General features: G+C 54.0%; 1 protein-coding gene across 1 annotated transcript in view; it reads left to right on the top strand.

The window, feature by feature from the left end:
• The window catches only part of Prex1 (phosphatidylinositol-3,4,5-trisphosphate dependent Rac exchange factor 1), a 149,348-nt gene that overhangs the window by 127,702 nt on the left and 5,920 nt on the right, over positions 1-15,726 (top strand). Inside the window, exons 22-35 of the mRNA XM_031372802.1 lie at positions 671-858; positions 1,156-1,317; positions 1,881-2,091; positions 2,522-2,798; positions 4,865-5,071; positions 6,186-6,274; positions 7,629-7,711; positions 7,893-7,983; positions 10,129-10,257; positions 11,478-11,519; positions 12,448-12,668; positions 14,174-14,273; positions 15,092-15,235; positions 15,336-15,450. Of these exons, the coding sequence (XP_031228662.1) occupies positions 671-858; positions 1,156-1,317; positions 1,881-2,091; positions 2,522-2,798; positions 4,865-5,071; positions 6,186-6,274; positions 7,629-7,711; positions 7,893-7,983; positions 10,129-10,257; positions 11,478-11,519; positions 12,448-12,668; positions 14,174-14,273; positions 15,092-15,235; positions 15,336-15,450 (2,059 nt within the window). The remainder of the gene's footprint in view (positions 1-670; positions 859-1,155; positions 1,318-1,880; positions 2,092-2,521; positions 2,799-4,864; positions 5,072-6,185; positions 6,275-7,628; positions 7,712-7,892; positions 7,984-10,128; positions 10,258-11,477; positions 11,520-12,447; positions 12,669-14,173; positions 14,274-15,091; positions 15,236-15,335; positions 15,451-15,726) is intronic.

The following is a 15,726-nucleotide window of genomic DNA, read 5'->3' as shown; positions in this document are numbered from 1 at the left end:
GCTCCCAGCACCTCCTCCCTCCCTCCTTGCCCTCTGCTCGGCCAGCCCGGCTCCCAGCACCTCCTCCCTCCTCCTTGCCCTCTGCCCGGCCAGCCTGGCTCCCAGCAACTCCTCCCTCCTCCTTGCCCTCTGCTCTGCGTCTGGCCGAGTGTGTTTCTGCCCCGGCTTCACACTTGTGGGCACTACTGCCTGGACCGCTGCCCTCCTCCCTGGGTGCCCTAAGTAGATAATCCTTCCTGGAGATTCTAGCTCACGGAAAAGTGTGGGCTCGGCCAACTGAGATCTGACTAGGGTCAGGCAAGCTTCAGGGCTGGCTCAGTCCAGCACCTCTCACTTCTCAGCTGCTCGGTTGGCTTTTTACGTGGTGGCCCTGGCAACTTTGAATCCACATAAGAGGATGTCTCATCCCTTCTGTGAATCCAGTGGAGTCCAGACTGGCAGTTTCCTGCAGTCTGTGGAACGGAAGCGGGCAGGGAGGGTCAGCATCTAGTGGGTCCACTCCATCCAGAAAGGGCTCCCCCGTGGGTGGGATCGTGGAGCAGTGAGCCATGGATGTACCACGTGACTGTTGGTGTGTCCCCCCGCCGTGGCTTGCTCCAGGGTGCTGGCGGCAGCCTGGCTCCCGGGGCACCGTGCAATTCTCAGTGTGGTTTGCCCCTTTGGCTTCTAGCCCTGCCCCTGCTGTCCCTGGGTCCCCAGCTGAGCCTGCATGAGGACAGTGCTGTGGTCAGCCTGACGCTCGACAATGTGCACTTGGAGCACGGTGTGGTTTACGAATACGTGAGCACAGCAGGAGCCAAGTGTCACGTGCTGGAGAAGATCGTGGAGCCCCGAGGCTGTTTCCGCCTGGCTGCCAAGGTCTCACCCCACTCCCCAGTCATCCCACTTCATCACCCTGCTCCATACCCAGTCCCACCCCCAGCCTTGCCCTCTCAGACCCTGCCCTGCTCTGTTCTGCCTCGAGGTCAGAGGTACTGAATCCTTTGCCCTGGAGCCCTGGCATCTAGTCTTTATCCCTGGTCTCGTCAGCAGCGGGGACCAGGGAAGATGGTTACTATTCTTTCATGTCACAGCCCCAATCTCTTAGGGTGCCTTGGTGTAAAAAGGCTCCCCACAGTCTGTACACATGCTCAGAGGTTGTCCTCCCTCCTGCAGATCCTTGAGGCCTTTGCGGTGGACGACAGCATCTTTGTGCAGAACTGTGGGCGGCTCATGGCCATGAGCAGCGCCATTATCACCATGTCCCACTACGAGTTCCATAACATCTGTGACACCAAGCTGGAGAGCATCGGCCAGAGGATCGCCTGCTACCAGGAGGTAGGTACTTGGTGCCCAGTCTCTGCTTATGGCTCATCAGCTAAGTTCCCCCTGAGCGAGGCTGAACTTGATAGGCTCAGTTGCTTGGGCGGGCCACAGGTGGACTTCAGGCACAGCTGTATCCAGGTGCCTAATAGGACCCCAGAGGAATCAGCTTCTCTCTGTGGCTGGGCCTTCGGCTGTGGTGACCAGACGGCCTTGTGGATCTCTCTTTAAAGACTCACGGGGTGCTCCTGGCTCTGCTCATGTCCCCTGCCCTGTCCTGCCCCAAGCATTGTAGAATAAGGAGGTGACTGTGCCTGAACCTCCTAACTGAGGGCCAGGAAACGTGGTTTCTAAGACATTTCTGCAACTAAAAGAGAGAGAAGACTGCATGTCAGGTCTCACCCCCACAGCTTCTGTAGGCTGTCCTTGCCAGAGACACTCAAGAGCAACAGCATCATCCACAGCCATTACCGTTTCCTCTGACTTGGGAACATGGGGACTACAAAGCGGCTCCAGGATATTCAAGGAACGGCTGAAGCAATCTCACACTCCCTTGTCCCCTCCCCTCCCCCTCTCAGTTTGCAGCCCAGCTGAAGAGCAGGGTGAGCCCCCCCTTCAAGCAGGCACCCCTGGAGCCCCACCCGCTGTGTGGCCTGGACTTCTGCCCCACCAACTGTCACATCAACCTCATGGAAGTGTCCTACCCCAAGACCACCCCTTCGGTAGGCAGGTCCTTCAGCATCCGCTTCGGACGCAAACCCTCCCTCATCGGCCTTGACCCGGAACAAGGTACCTACCTCCGTGTGCCTTTCAAAGCCTGTGTTAGAGCTCACCTTACAGATGAGGAAGCAGAGAGTTGTCCAAAGGCCTATGTCCGGGGTGGGGTTGGTGGCTGTGTAGTCATCAGGGACCCAGGCTCCCATCTTTCTCTATAACGGTCTTTAGTTTGAGTTTTGCACCTTCCTAAGGCCTCTCGAGGCAGAAAATGGCTGCCAGAGCTCCTGCCATCACGTCTGCTCTCTAGGCAGGGGAAAAATACCTCAGTAGTTAAAATGTATTTTCAACAAATGGCGGCTGCCTTCTTGGGTGACCTAGTGCTCTGAGATGTCATAAGGTCAAAGTTGCTGCTTGTATTTTTCTGTCCAGAGGTTCAGGCAGGGTCCCCTTTGTGTGGGACTGGCCTGTTTCTGAGTAAGCTCCCCCCCGACCTTTGCTACAGGCCACCTGAACCCCATGGCCTACACCCAGCATTGTATCACCACCATGGCTGCCCCATCCTGGAAGTGTGCACCTGCTGTAGACGGGGACTGCCAAGGCCAGGGTCTCACTGACAGCAGCTACGGCTCAGCCGGTGGTGGCCCGAGCCAGCACGACCGGGGCCTGAGCTTTCTGCTCAAACAGGAAGACCGAGAGATCCAGGACGCGTACCTGCAGCTCTTCACTAAGCTGGACGTGGCGCTCAAGGAGATGAAGCAGTATGTCACCCAGATCAACAGGTGAGGCCTGGCCCCAGGGCCCTCTCTGCCGTCTACAAATCACTGGTCATAGCGGCCATCCTAGCACCTCAGGTCCTGTGCAGCATGCCCGGGCTGTCCCTTCCAGGTGCCCGGAGCATCTGCGACAACAGAAGTCCGTAATTCTCTAGGGAGAGCTGGCTCTGAGGAAGTGAGGCAAGTGGGCAGTGTTCTTATGAAGCTAAAGCCTGTGAGGTTCTCTGTGTTAACAATGCAGCGAAGTGAGCTGCTGACAGTGTCCCTGTTACCATAGGACATGGCGGTGCCTACAGCAGCTGCCAGCCCTGGGCAGAGATAGCTCCCACTCACTACTCAGCCTCAAGAGGGGGGCAGAGGTTAGGCAAACAGAAGGGACAGGCTGTTCTGTACAGCACATAAGAAATAAATGTCCAGGCTGCGGATGCAGGGAAGAAGAGGAGGAGGAGGAGGAGGAGGAGGAGGAGGTGGAGGAGGTAGGTGAGGAGGAGGAGGAGGAGGAGGTAGGTGAGGAGGAACAGGAGAAGTGGAGGGGCAGCAGGAGGAGGGGCAGAGGGAGCAGCAGGAGGTAGAGGAAGAGGGTCAAGGAGGAGGAGCCACTGTAGATCAAGGGGCCTGAAAAATGCACTAGCCAGAAACGGTGTGTGGGCCAATGTAGGGACCTGCTTTCCGAATGCTATCTGGAAGGAACATTTTAGAGCCAGTCAGTCAGGGCCATTTGTGCATGGCCTGGTACCAGATAATGCTAAAGGGAATGATAATAATAATAATAATAATAATAATAATAATAATAATAATAATATCAACAACAACTATTATTATTATTATGATTTGGTGCAGGGTGAGCCATGCAGTCAAGTTTAAGAAAGGCTCCTACTTTGGTCTGGCGATTCAGGTGGTAGGTCTGTGCTGTGGGGCTCCTGGGCGTGTAGCATGCTCCATCTCTACTTGCTCAGGGCCATGGTATCCTCCTCAAGTTGACAGCCCAGACTGTCTCCAGACACTGCCCCGTTTCCCCTAGTGGGGACTTATAGACTTAATGGCCTGTCACTTACAGGGACCAGGTGATGCCCTCTGTCTATATATGCGTCAGCTCTGTCCTCACAGAAGCGTCCCGTGGGGATCCTGGTGTTATCCCATTTTCCAGAGGAGGGACAGAGGCTCCAAAGGGAATAACTTGCCTCTAACCTAGGAAATGTCAGTGTGAGAGGGCCCGTGTAGCCACAAAGCCTGTGAGAGGGCCCATGGAGCCGCAAAGCCTGTGAGAGGCCTGTGGAGCCGTAAAGCCTGTAAGAGGCCCGTGTAGCCGCAAAGCCTGTGCTGTTAATGGAAGTTCACTGTAGCTATCCGCCGGAGGCCGGAATCTGCCCACAACTCGCATTACTTTTTAATTAAAGCTTTATTGTAGACATACCTGCTAATGGGGTGCTGCAGTGACAGAGTTGGTGCCTGTAACTGAGGCGCTCCTTTCTGCAGACTTGGGGTTTTTTGTTTACATTTAATTTTTTTTTTGTTGTTCTTTTGAGTCAAAGTCTCATGTAGCTGAGGCTGGCCTAGAACTTGCTACGTAGCTGAGGCTGGCCTTGAACTCTTGATCCTATACTCCAGCCTCCAGAGTGCTGGGGCTACAGATGTGAGTTTCCATGCCTGGTTGGTCTCGGGCAGTGATTCTGCAACCTTTTAATGCAGCTCCTCGGATTGTGGTGACCCCAGTGATAAAGCTAATAAATATCTGATCTGTAGGATGTCTGATGTGTGAGCCCAGTGGAAGGGCAGTTTGGTGCTTACAGAAGTCACGACCCACAGGTTGAAAACACTGGCGCATTTATCGGCTAGGCCGTACCACATCCCCAGTCTATGTGAAGTCCTTATAGCTGGGTCCAGTAGGAGGCAGCACTGGGCATCCATGGAGTTGCTGGTGGGACTTCCAAGGGAGAAAGACTGCTGGGTGGCTTCCCCTCTTTCTCTCACTGTGGAGTCAGATGAGGTGAAGCCTGGACTTTGTGAGCCCATGTGGCAGTGTCCTGTCGGCCTATGTCCTCACCATCAAGGCTTTTACCTCGCTCTGGCAGGCTGCTGTCAACCATCACAGAGCCCACGTCAGCTGCACCCTGTGACCCACCCTTGGTGGAGGAGACCTCATCTTCCCCACCAGTCAGTGAGGAGAGCGAAGTGGACAGGGCTGACCATGGTGGCATCAAGAAGGTGTGCTTCAAGGTGTCGGAGGATGAGCAGGAAGACTCGGGCCACGACACCATGAGCTACCGTGACTCCTACAGGTGCGTGCTAGCCACAGGTCACCAGACAGCTGAGGCTTCTGACCTGTGGGAAAGTCAAGACAGCCATTTCCCAACATGCAAGGGCATCGGTCTGTGGGGCGAACGGTGTGTGTTTGGTGGGGTGGAGGCGGAGGGCCAGGGCATCTGATCCTCTTGGAGAATATTCCAGAATGCCTGCTCAGCTCCCTTGCCTTGAGCGGAGGCCTCCGAGCCTGGCAGAGGGACACCATTCATTCTGTTACTCCGAGCATGCTCTGTGTATGCTCGAAGGCTAGACGAGAGTCTGGGTTCTGTCGCGTGTGGGGCTCCTGTAGATCCAAGGAGTCAGACGTTTTCTTGTTTGCCTGCCTCTGAGGATGGGAGTGGTATTTCTGCAGTTGTTAAAATTTATTTTGAAAATACCAGCGGGGCATTAATTAGTAGCCAGACAAAACCAGAACTTTCTGTGCTGTGACAGGTCACCCTCATTACTACAGAGAAGTGGGGGTCCCCAGTGGAGAATCACAGTGTGTGACTCAGAGTCTGTCTCAGTTTATAGTGTAGGCAAAGTCTGACGCCACAGGACTGAGGGGGCGGTATTGCCAGCCTACCTGGCTTCAGCACCCTCCCTGTGTCCCCGTGGCCACCTTCCACAGTGTCTCTATGGCAGGATTTTCTGGCTGCTTTTCACTCTGTGTCCTTAGAGCGTTGTCTCAGATCCACTCCCTGCCTCCTCTGTTTTTCATTCTTTTTTTTTTTTCATTCTTCCGTCTTTGGCTCTCTGGTTTTTCTGTGTTCAAAAAACTGTTGCCAACGCAGCTTCCTGTTCTTCATCCTGTTGGGTTCCTTTTGGCCGAGTGCAATGTGGGCAGGTGTGTCTGCGCTCATGAGAGCTGTGAACTGCTCAGAGACCTGGGTGACAGACACTGAGACACTCGAGTGAAGAAAGCTCTGTCTGTGCTTCTGAGCTGGGGCCTGAGCGAGTTTCCCTGAACAGACACCAAGCCGGGCTGGCCTTGTGCTCGCTGCCTCTGACTGGGTGTCCGCCCAAGGCTAGGAGTTTTGACTACACCCCAGATGGTGGGTTCCAGGGCCGGGGTGAGGGTGACTCAGGGTGTCTCTTGTCCCGTTGCAGTGAGTGTAACAGCAATCGGGACTCTGTCCTGTCCTACACCAGCGTGAGAAGCAACAGTTCATACCTGGGCAGTGATGAGATGGGCTCAGGTGAGCATGACCTCTGTGGAGAGGGAATATAGGATGGAGCGGTTGCCGCGGGAAGACTGTGGCTGTTCTGCTGGGCTTTGTTTTGTTTTGGTCTTGTGTTTTCTTTGTTTGTTTGTTTGTTTGTTAGTTTGAGACAGACTTTCTTTGTGTAACAGAGCCCTGACTGTCACTTTGTAGACCAGGCTGTCCTCGAACTCACAGGGATCCACCTGCCTCTGTTTCCTGAGTGCTGTGTTCTGTGTTCTGCTGTATCTTATCACACTCTACAGTATCATAGAATGGGACAAGTTTCTCAGAAAATATTTACTATAGACCTAAGACCAGCCAGGTGCTCGGGACACAGCAGCCAGTGAAATGAAGAGAAGAGCCAGCCATTATCAGTGTTATAAACATGTGTGTGCACGCACACACACACATACACCAGACTATAATAATAATAATAATAATAATAATAATAATAATAATAATAATAATAATAATAATAAATAATAATAATAATAATAATAATAATGTGCACCATGGATACATAGGGACCTCAGTGGTAGAGTGCTTGCTCAGCATATGCAGGGCACTGGGTCTGCCCCCAGCCCTGCTCCCACTACCACCACCAACAAGAATAGGAAAATTCATTTTGTGACCACACAGTACATTATTGAAAACTCTCTCAAGGGTTTGAGGCATCCTGTCCCCTGTGAGTTCCCAGCCCCCTAGGGCTCAAGCTGTTGTGTCTGTCCTCATTCTTCCGTGTGTGTGTGTGTGTGTGTGTGTGTGTGTGTGTGTGTGTGTGTTTGTGTCCAGTAGTGTCTATGCATAAAAAAGTAATCTTAATTCTACATCTATTTGACGGAAGGGGATGGGGGTCAGAGCAGGCTTTACAGACTTGCGTAGCCCATGAGCTACGTGATGGATGGGGAGGCTGTCCTGGGAGCACTGCGGAGGGTGCTTACATGAGGGAGCTGGTAAAGCAGGCTTTGATTTCCTGGACGTACATGGTGGAGGAGAAAACAGGCTCCCACAAGTTGTCCTCTGACCTCCACCTGAGCACCACAGCCACCCCCAGCAAAATAAATAGATGTCATTAAATAATTTTTGAAAATCTGGGGAAGACTAGCCGGGCAGTCGGTCAGTCCCTCTCCCTGGCTTGTCACCTGCTGCTAACCCTAAGGCTTCGATGCCCATGACAAAACCGAGGCTCACAGGGGTAAAGGGCTCTCTCCAGGGCCTTGGCTAAGGCCTGAGCTTGTCAGATCCATATCCCCTGTGGGTCCGCATCTCTGTAGCCATGGTAATTCCTCGGGGAAGGTGTGAGGTGGGGCAGCTGTGGCTGATGGCTATGGTTCCTTCTTTGTACCAGGGGATGAGCTACCCTGTGACATGCGCATCCCATCCGACAAGCAGGACAAACTTCATGGCTGCCTGGAACATCTCTTTAATCAGGTAGGACCATTGCCCCACTGTGCCCTAGACCGCTCTGTTCACGCTGGGGTGGTGGGGTACGCTGTGGGCGGCAGGCCCTTCCTGCACTCACAGGAGCTTCTTGTGTTCATGCTGGGGTGGGGGCGGGGTACGCTGTGGGCAGCAGGCCCTTCCTGCACTCATGGGAGCTTCTTGTCCTTAGGTGGATTCCATCCACGCCCTGCTCAAGGGGCCTGTGATGAGCAGGGCGTTTGAGGAGACCAGGCATTTCCCTATGGAGCACAGCTGGCAAGGTGAGGGGACTCTGAAGGACATGGCCACATGCAGGTCTTCTCTGCAGGACAGCTATGGGAGGGCTGTGGTTTTGACAGTTCCAGCCCATGAGCCAGAGCTAGGCCACTCTTGTGTTTGTTCAGACTGAACCTGGAATTTTTTTCCTTTTTTCCTGGGCCTGTGGGGTGAGACAGGAGGATAGCCTGGAGCATGATCTCAGTCCTCGAGCTGTCCTCCCTGAGCCCATCACATCACAGCATGAATCATTTTTATTTACGGTCAGTTTTGTTGCTGATGTAACTTAAAAACTAAACTCCCCTTATTAAAAACTTAGTTCCATGAATACTACATTAAGCTCAATGGAACTGGGAAACCAGCACAGCATGACACTCATTAATGACAAATCAAAGCTGCAGATATGACGGAGACAACACCATAAACATCTTCTGCACATGTTGGTCCCGGTGCCTGCTCAGAGCGTCCTTGAGAAGGAATGCCGAGTGCTAAGGCCTTCCCTGGCATCAGACTGAGCGGGGAGTGGGAAACGAGCATCCCTGATCCTCCCACTCACACACTCATGGCGTGTTGCCGTCTCCCTCCCGACCCATTCACCCTGCATCCACTCACCCACCCTCTGTCTGTCTACGTATTTCCCTACTCACCCTCCACCCCGCATCCATCATGCACCATCTGTCCATCTGCTTACCCAGCATTCTCTCACATCTTACCCATCTGTGCTGCATCTGTTTATACATAGGCATTTGTCTATATATTCACCAACCCTTCTTCCCTCCTTCCATCCTTTATCATCCATCCTTCATCCATCTGCCTACCTGCACATCTACTTATCCATCTACCTGTATGTGTACACCTACCTCCATCTGCCCACCCATCCATCATGCATCTATCCATCCATCTATGCATCCATCATCCTTTACTCTCCCTCCACCTCTCCCTCCCTCCCTCCAGCCATCATCATCTGCCCACCCTCCTACCTTCCATCCATCCCTACACGTTACCTACCCTTTGACCATCCATCCATCCATCCATCTATCCATCCATCCATCCATCCATCTACCCATCATCCTCTACCCTCCCTTCATCTTTTTCTCCCTCCCTCCATTCATCATCATCCGCCCACCCACCTACCTTCCATCCATTCCTACATATTACATACCCTCTGACCGTCCATCTGTCCATCACCCACCCTCTATCCACCTCTCCCTCCCTCCCTCCCCACTCCATGCATGCACTCATCTCCACCCTTCACCTCCCTACCCACATCCTTCTACCTGTTCATTCTCCACCTACAGTCTGCCGTCCATCGCTATCCACCTACCCGCTCACACCCACATCCGCTGTCTACCCACATCTGCTTATCTACTCACGCATCCATCTGTCCATTTCTGCGCCAAAGCACCAGTAAACTGATTCCAGCTTACTTCAGGCTTGCTCTGGACACTGTGACCTTGAGATGAATCAGTGCTCTCCAGACCTCTGGGGCCACCCACTATGTACAGGAGCCCAGATTCAGATAGGCAGCCATCTTCCCATAGGATGAGGCATAGCATAGAATCAGGAACTCTTGGACTATCTCAGGGGCAGAGGTGACATGGCGGGCACAGCCACAAGGGTCTCAGAAACCCAAACAGGGAAAAGGACAGGGTCAGTTGCCCGCCTGACCTTTGACTGGTCCTGCCCAGAGCAGATTCATTGACTGACCTTAGATAAATTCCATCTCTTACCTGCTCCAAGCCCAGGCTGCTGCTTCTATGTAGGGAAAGGCTACTGGGCTACCACTCATCTGCCAGCTCAGTTGGTTATGGCTATGAGGAGATAATACCTAAGAAGCCTGTGGCTTCAGCTTCTAGCTCTAGGAGAACCATCTGTGATTGATTTGTAATGTCTGTACTGGGTTGGTTGTAGCTGTGGGGAGACGGGGAGGCAGTGCTGAGGCTGATCAAGAGTGTCTGTTGTGGATGTCGTGCTATGATGCCTCCCTTAGTTTTTGCCTTGCACAGTTTGTGAATACCCATGGGTCCTGTCAGTTTCCTTGATGTGGGGTCATGATGGTGCTTTGCGATCTGGTGATGGTGCTGCCATTCTTCAGAGCTACCTGCAGCCCTCTCCTGACCTCACACCCTTCTGCTACTTTGCTGCCCCAGAGTTCAAACAGAAAGAGGAATGCACTGTCCGAGGGCGGAACTTGATCCAGATCAGCATCCAGGAGGACCCTTGGAACCTGCCCAGCTCCATCAGGACCCTGGTGGACAACATCCAGCGATATGTGGAAGGTCAGTGGTTCGAGCAGGTGTCGCCCATGTCAGTGGCCTTTGGTTCTGAGTGTAGACTGTGGTGTTGTCTGGAATGGGCCTAGCTATGTGGCCCCGTCTTCGTGTCTAGGGAGGGACAGAGCAGCCGAGCCAGTGTCCTGACCTGGTGAGGCCCCAGGCTATCTGTGTGGCTGGAGGAGCCCTGGGAATGGGAGCCGTTCCTGCTGAGGCTTCTTGTAGTCAACAGGCTGGCGTTCTGGCTTCAGTCCTTCTCCGCTTCTAGAACTGGATTCCATCCAGGTCTCTGCTCGCCATTGATTGTCACAGATTGGAGCCACTGCTCTGAGTTGTCAGTGATATGCGAAAGTTCTGATTCCCTAGTGGCCAGCTGCCCTGTGGCCACACTTGTGTGAGGACATTAGGTACTCACATCTACCTGATGTATGTCGTTTACCTATTTGAGCCTTTGGGCTCCTGAGTCAGGCTCCTGGGGCCAGGGACTGGAACAGGAAAGAGGGGTTACAGAGGCATGGCTGTGTCAAGCCGAGCCACCTGGCTCCTAAGCAGAAGTAGGTCACTAGCATGCGTCTGGGACCTGCCTGCCATCAAGGGATCCCTTCTTGTCTGCTTCCAGTGGCAGAGCGGGACTTCTCGTACCCGCTGGTGGTTAAATGGCACAGAGACTTATTAATATTTATTACAGCTTAGGAGTATAGCAGAGCAGACTCTCGGCTACCTCATCTAAATTATCCTGACTATTCCAGCACTGTGCCCAGCCATGGGTTAGCTCTTTACCTCTCTTTTGGCACCTCTGTTCCTCTCCATGTCCATGGGGATGAATCTCTCAGGACTCCTTCTCCCAGAGACCTTCCCTCTCACTGAAATTCTGCCTTTCCCTTCCTGCTCAGCTATTGGCTGTCAGTTTTTTATTAAGCCAATCAGCAAGTGAGGAAGGTGAAATGTTTGCAAAATAGAAAACCCATAGCTCTCTACGGGTACAGACTTAACCGTTGAATATACAGAGACACACCTTCACACAATGTTCAAAAGGTTACCTCAACACAACTCTCTGATGAGGATACAGGAGTACTGGTGGTAGGGGCTCCATCTCTGATGTCTAGGGGCTCTGGAACTTACTACTCAGCATGCATTAAGCACAGTTCAAGTGTCTGAGGGGCAAGAGCCCGTGTGCTCTAGGCACTGCTCTGCTCAGCCTCCTTCTCTCTCCTTCCTCCTTTCAGATGGAAAGAACCAGCTGCTGCTAGCTCTGCTGAAATGCACAGGTAGGAATGGGCCTTTGAAGGGGACCCTGGGAGGCACAGTGGATGCTGTGGCCACAGGCTGGTGTGATTTCCCTCTGCTGGCCAACAGCATCTTGGTGGGGCCCTCAGCACCTGCACTGGGGAGGCAGTCTCTGCTCACTGAGAACCGCTCACCTTTTCCTCTGGGGCCAGGCAACAGAGTAGTCTCAGGTCCTGGGGAACATGAGCCCCATTTAGTGCTACCTTTTAGGCCTGGTGTGTGTTGACAGGGAGACTGGCAGAAGACAGAGGGTGAGGAGCACGGGCTCTTAGTCAGTAGAGCCAAGCTCTGGAATAATAGAGGGTGGAACTCCAGGATACCTTCGCGCCTTGTGTGTGTGTGTGTGTATATGTGCACACGTGTGCGTACGTGTGTGTGTGTGTGTGTGTGCACGCATGCGTATATGTGTGTGTGTGTGCACGCGCGCGCATCCATTTGCACACACTCATGTGTGTATAGATGTGTCTACTCTTATACAGATAGATTACCAACTGCCTAGCGTTGGCCAGTTGGTGGCAGAACGTGGGGAGGTGAGACAGGGAGAGAGAGTTCTTGGGACTAGTCCTGAATGTGTAGCTTAGTACTGCTAGTGTTCATGTGGCCAAGGCTGAGAGGTCCCATGGCTCATTGCAGATGGGGCAGGGCTTGGACACGTGTCAGCCTTGGGAAGAACCACACGTTTGTTTTTTCAAGAAGCAGGCACTTGGGCAGTGGGAGAGTGAGACTTGGAGCGGATCTGTCTCCTTTTGAAGAATTAATTTTTTCAGAATTGGCTTCTGGCAACCGATTCATCCATTCAAAGTTCTCCACAGGCCCCTATGGGCGTAACGGGTCCTGGGTTCAGGTGTTGAGGGTAGAGATGCCATCGGCATAGCACCACTCACCTAGAGGCTCCCGCACCTCCCACAGACACGGAGCTGCAGCTTCGCAGGGATGCTGTCTTCTGTCAGGCCCTGGTGGCCGCCGTGTGCACCTTCTCGGAGCAGCTGCTGGCCGCCCTTGACTACCGCTACAACAACAACGGCGAGTATGAAGAGAGCAGCAGAGATGCCAGCCGCAAGTGGCTGGAGCAGGTGGCGGCCACGGGTGTCCTGCTGCACTGGCAGTCTCTGTTGGCACCAGCCACTGTGGTAAGCGGCTGAGGTCATTGGCAGCATGGGAGAGACACCGCTGTGGGTCCTCTCGGCTCCCGTTCACCCAGGGGTTCATGTGGCAGTGATTTGTTGAGCATTTACTATTAGATTTTGGAGTGTCTGTGGGTGAACAATAGTTCCTGTGCTCTGTGGTCTATGTCCTGTCTAGCTCTATGTCCTGGGAAAGAGAGGCAGACAGACAGAAAAGACCCGTAGTTCTGAGCCGCAAGCGGAGTCTCGTGACAGTCTGGGCTGGCAGCTGAGGAGTCCAGGGAGGGGAGAGAATAGTACTTGCAACTAGCACACGTGTAGAGGGCAGGGGTGCTGGCTCATCATCCAGTAGCAGCTCCAGTATATGTGGTTCCAGAGACTACTGCAAGGTGGCCCAAGGGCAGCACAGCCCCCAGATCGCCCCCTACTGGCCACTGATGAGCAGTGCTGCCAGTCTTCAGAGATCTGCCTCTGGCCCCCACCCCACGGCAGCCCTCTCTAACCTCAGATGCAGAGAACACCAGATGCAGCTCATGCACTGAGCTGGCCACTGTGTCTGCAGCTTACTTCCTAGCGAAGTAGATGGAGAGGAGAGAAAGGCCAAAAAGCCTTGGAGTTTTTCTGGGGAGGCAACTTTCGATCTATATGACCTCTGCCAGCCAGTATGGATGTCTGAGGAAGAGTATGCAGAGGAGCAGCATGTACAAGGGTCGTGGCCCGTGTAGCCAGTGGGGACAGGCAGGGAAAGCAAGGTTGGTGGGGTGGTCTGCAGGTAGAAAGTGACTCAGAAGCTGAAGGACAGGGGACTCATGTGATCTGGGCTAAGTTTTGAAAGGAAGCGTGTGGCTGGGCAGTGGTGGCGCACGCCTTTAATCCCAGCACTTAGGAGGCAGAGGCAGGCAGATTTCTGAGTTCAAGGCCAGCCTGGTCTACAGAGTGAGTTCTAGGACAACCAAGGCTACACAGAGAAACCCTGTCTCAAAAAACCAACAACACAACAAAACCAAAAAAACCCAAAAAATCAACGACAACAACAAAAAAGGAAGCATGTGACCTTGGAGAGAGGCAGTTAGGAGACTAGATGGAGAAGGAAGTCTGAGATGTCCTGGTGAGAACAGCTGTGACTGGGGTTGGCTGGGAGACTGACGGAGGCAGACTGTGTTCAGGCAGCCATGGCTGCTGGACGGGATAACAGGACCAAGATCTGGATGGCCTTGAGAAAGGGGTACAGAGCAGGTCTAGGGGGCTAAAGAAAGGAAGTGAGGGTGCTCACGGAGTTGGCTGCGTTTTAGATGGTACTGGATGTGGCTTTACTGGGGCCACGCAGCAAGGCAGAGCAGAACTGACTTCTGACCCATGTGGGGTACAGGGCAGGCGGTGGGATGAACCATGATGCCACACCCCAGACACCCACAGGCCTCCCAGCCTCGTAGGTGAGAAGCGTGACATCTCCAGGGCAGCCCGGGACAGGGAAGCAGCTGAGTGTCCCTCACCGCTGCCTCTCCCCGCAGAAGGAGGAACGGACCATGCTGGAGGACATCTGGGTGACGCTGTCGGAACTGGATAATGTCACCTTCTCCTTTAAGCAGCTGGATGAGAATTCTGTGGCCAGTGAGTGAGCCCTCCCTTCCTGCCCCAAGTCAGGGCTGCTCAGAGCCATGCTGGCTCTCCCCTGCTGCCAGGTCAGAAGCCCAAGTGGACCAGTCTCCCCGAGACACAGAGTCAGCCTTTGGGGAGCACGTGGAAAAGGGAGGGGGGTATTAGCTACTTCTCCTGGTGCTACCACAAAATCCTTGGCAGAGTCTTCAGCTGACAGCAGGCACCTGTGTGCAGGCTGGGTCATGCTCAGGGAGAAGCGGTGATTGATTAGTGATGCCTGCCTGGTACAGGTATGGGCTCTGAGTCAGGTTTGTCAGCCATAACTCTTCCTTATGGGTGCTGGTAAGCTACAGAGCCTGGCTTTTTAACAGCTTTTGCTCAGAGCTGCCAGGCAAGGGAGTCACAGGACAGGGTCGGGGAGGTCGAAGACACTATGGCCAGCTCTCCTCAGGGGCAGGGGCCGTGTCAGGGCCAAGAGTAAAGCAGTGGGGAGCCAGGGGCTGTGGGAGCCATCGCAGACAGGTCTGGAGGTTGAGTGGGGCTGTTCAAAGCTAAGCACGGAGGTGAGGGAGTTAGGGGAGGGGCTTGATGCTGCCCCTCTGGGATATTAGGGCAGGGAAGCCTCAGATGTCAAACATAGAAATTTTAGCATGCTACCTCGAGGCCGGGAAGACAGGAGGGTCTGAGGCTTCCCTGTGAGTCAGGAGGGCTAGAAGTTCAAGGTTAGCCCTCCCTCTGGAGTGCCACTCTGGCCCTAGGCTGCTTTGGTGCAGTTGTTCTGGGACTCCCCTCTGGCCTCCTTGGCAAGTCACCCTGCTTTGCTTCCACAGACACCAACGTCTTCTACCACATCGAGGGCAGCAGGCAGGCGCTGAAGGTAGTATTCTACCTCGACGGCTTCCACTTCTCCAGGCTGCCCTCTCGCCTGGAGGGTGGGGCTAGCCTCAGGCTGCACACTGTGCTATTCACAAAAGGTGAGCAGCCAAGGCTAGGGACCTGTGGGAGAGGGGCGGAGGCAAGACCCCCTGAGCACTCTAGGGCCCAGAACCTACCCTCCTGTGCCTTCCCTCACAGCTCTGGAGAACGTGGAAGGGCCGCCGCCCCCAGGAAGCCAGGTGGCAGAAGAGCTACAGCAGGAGATCAACGCACAGTCCCTGGAGAAGGTGCAGCAGTACTATAGAAAGCTCAGGTAGCTGCGATGGGCTGGGGGCGGTAAGGGTGGAATGAGGGCTCTGGGGTGGGGGTGGGAGCCTACAGGGAGCGGACACATTATGCAAAGCCATGGGCAAGCCCGACACTCTCTGGAGCACACACGCCACTGTGCATGGAGGCCACTGCTAACCCATTGTACAACTGAGTATACCGAGGCCCACACGGCCTGTACCAGGTCATACAGCCAGGTGCACTCAGTCTCTTTGGCCCATTCCTCCCTGTGCAAGGAAGAACTGAGCAGGGTGGGTTGCTT

The sequence above is a fragment of the Mastomys coucha genome, unplaced genomic scaffold (genome assembly GCF_008632895.1).
Source record: "Mastomys coucha isolate ucsf_1 unplaced genomic scaffold, UCSF_Mcou_1 pScaffold15, whole genome shotgun sequence".
Taxonomy (NCBI): domain Eukaryota; kingdom Metazoa; phylum Chordata; class Mammalia; order Rodentia; family Muridae; genus Mastomys; species Mastomys coucha.
The sequence above is the reverse complement of the archived record's forward strand: the minus strand, read 5'-3'. Positions and strand labels throughout refer to the sequence as shown.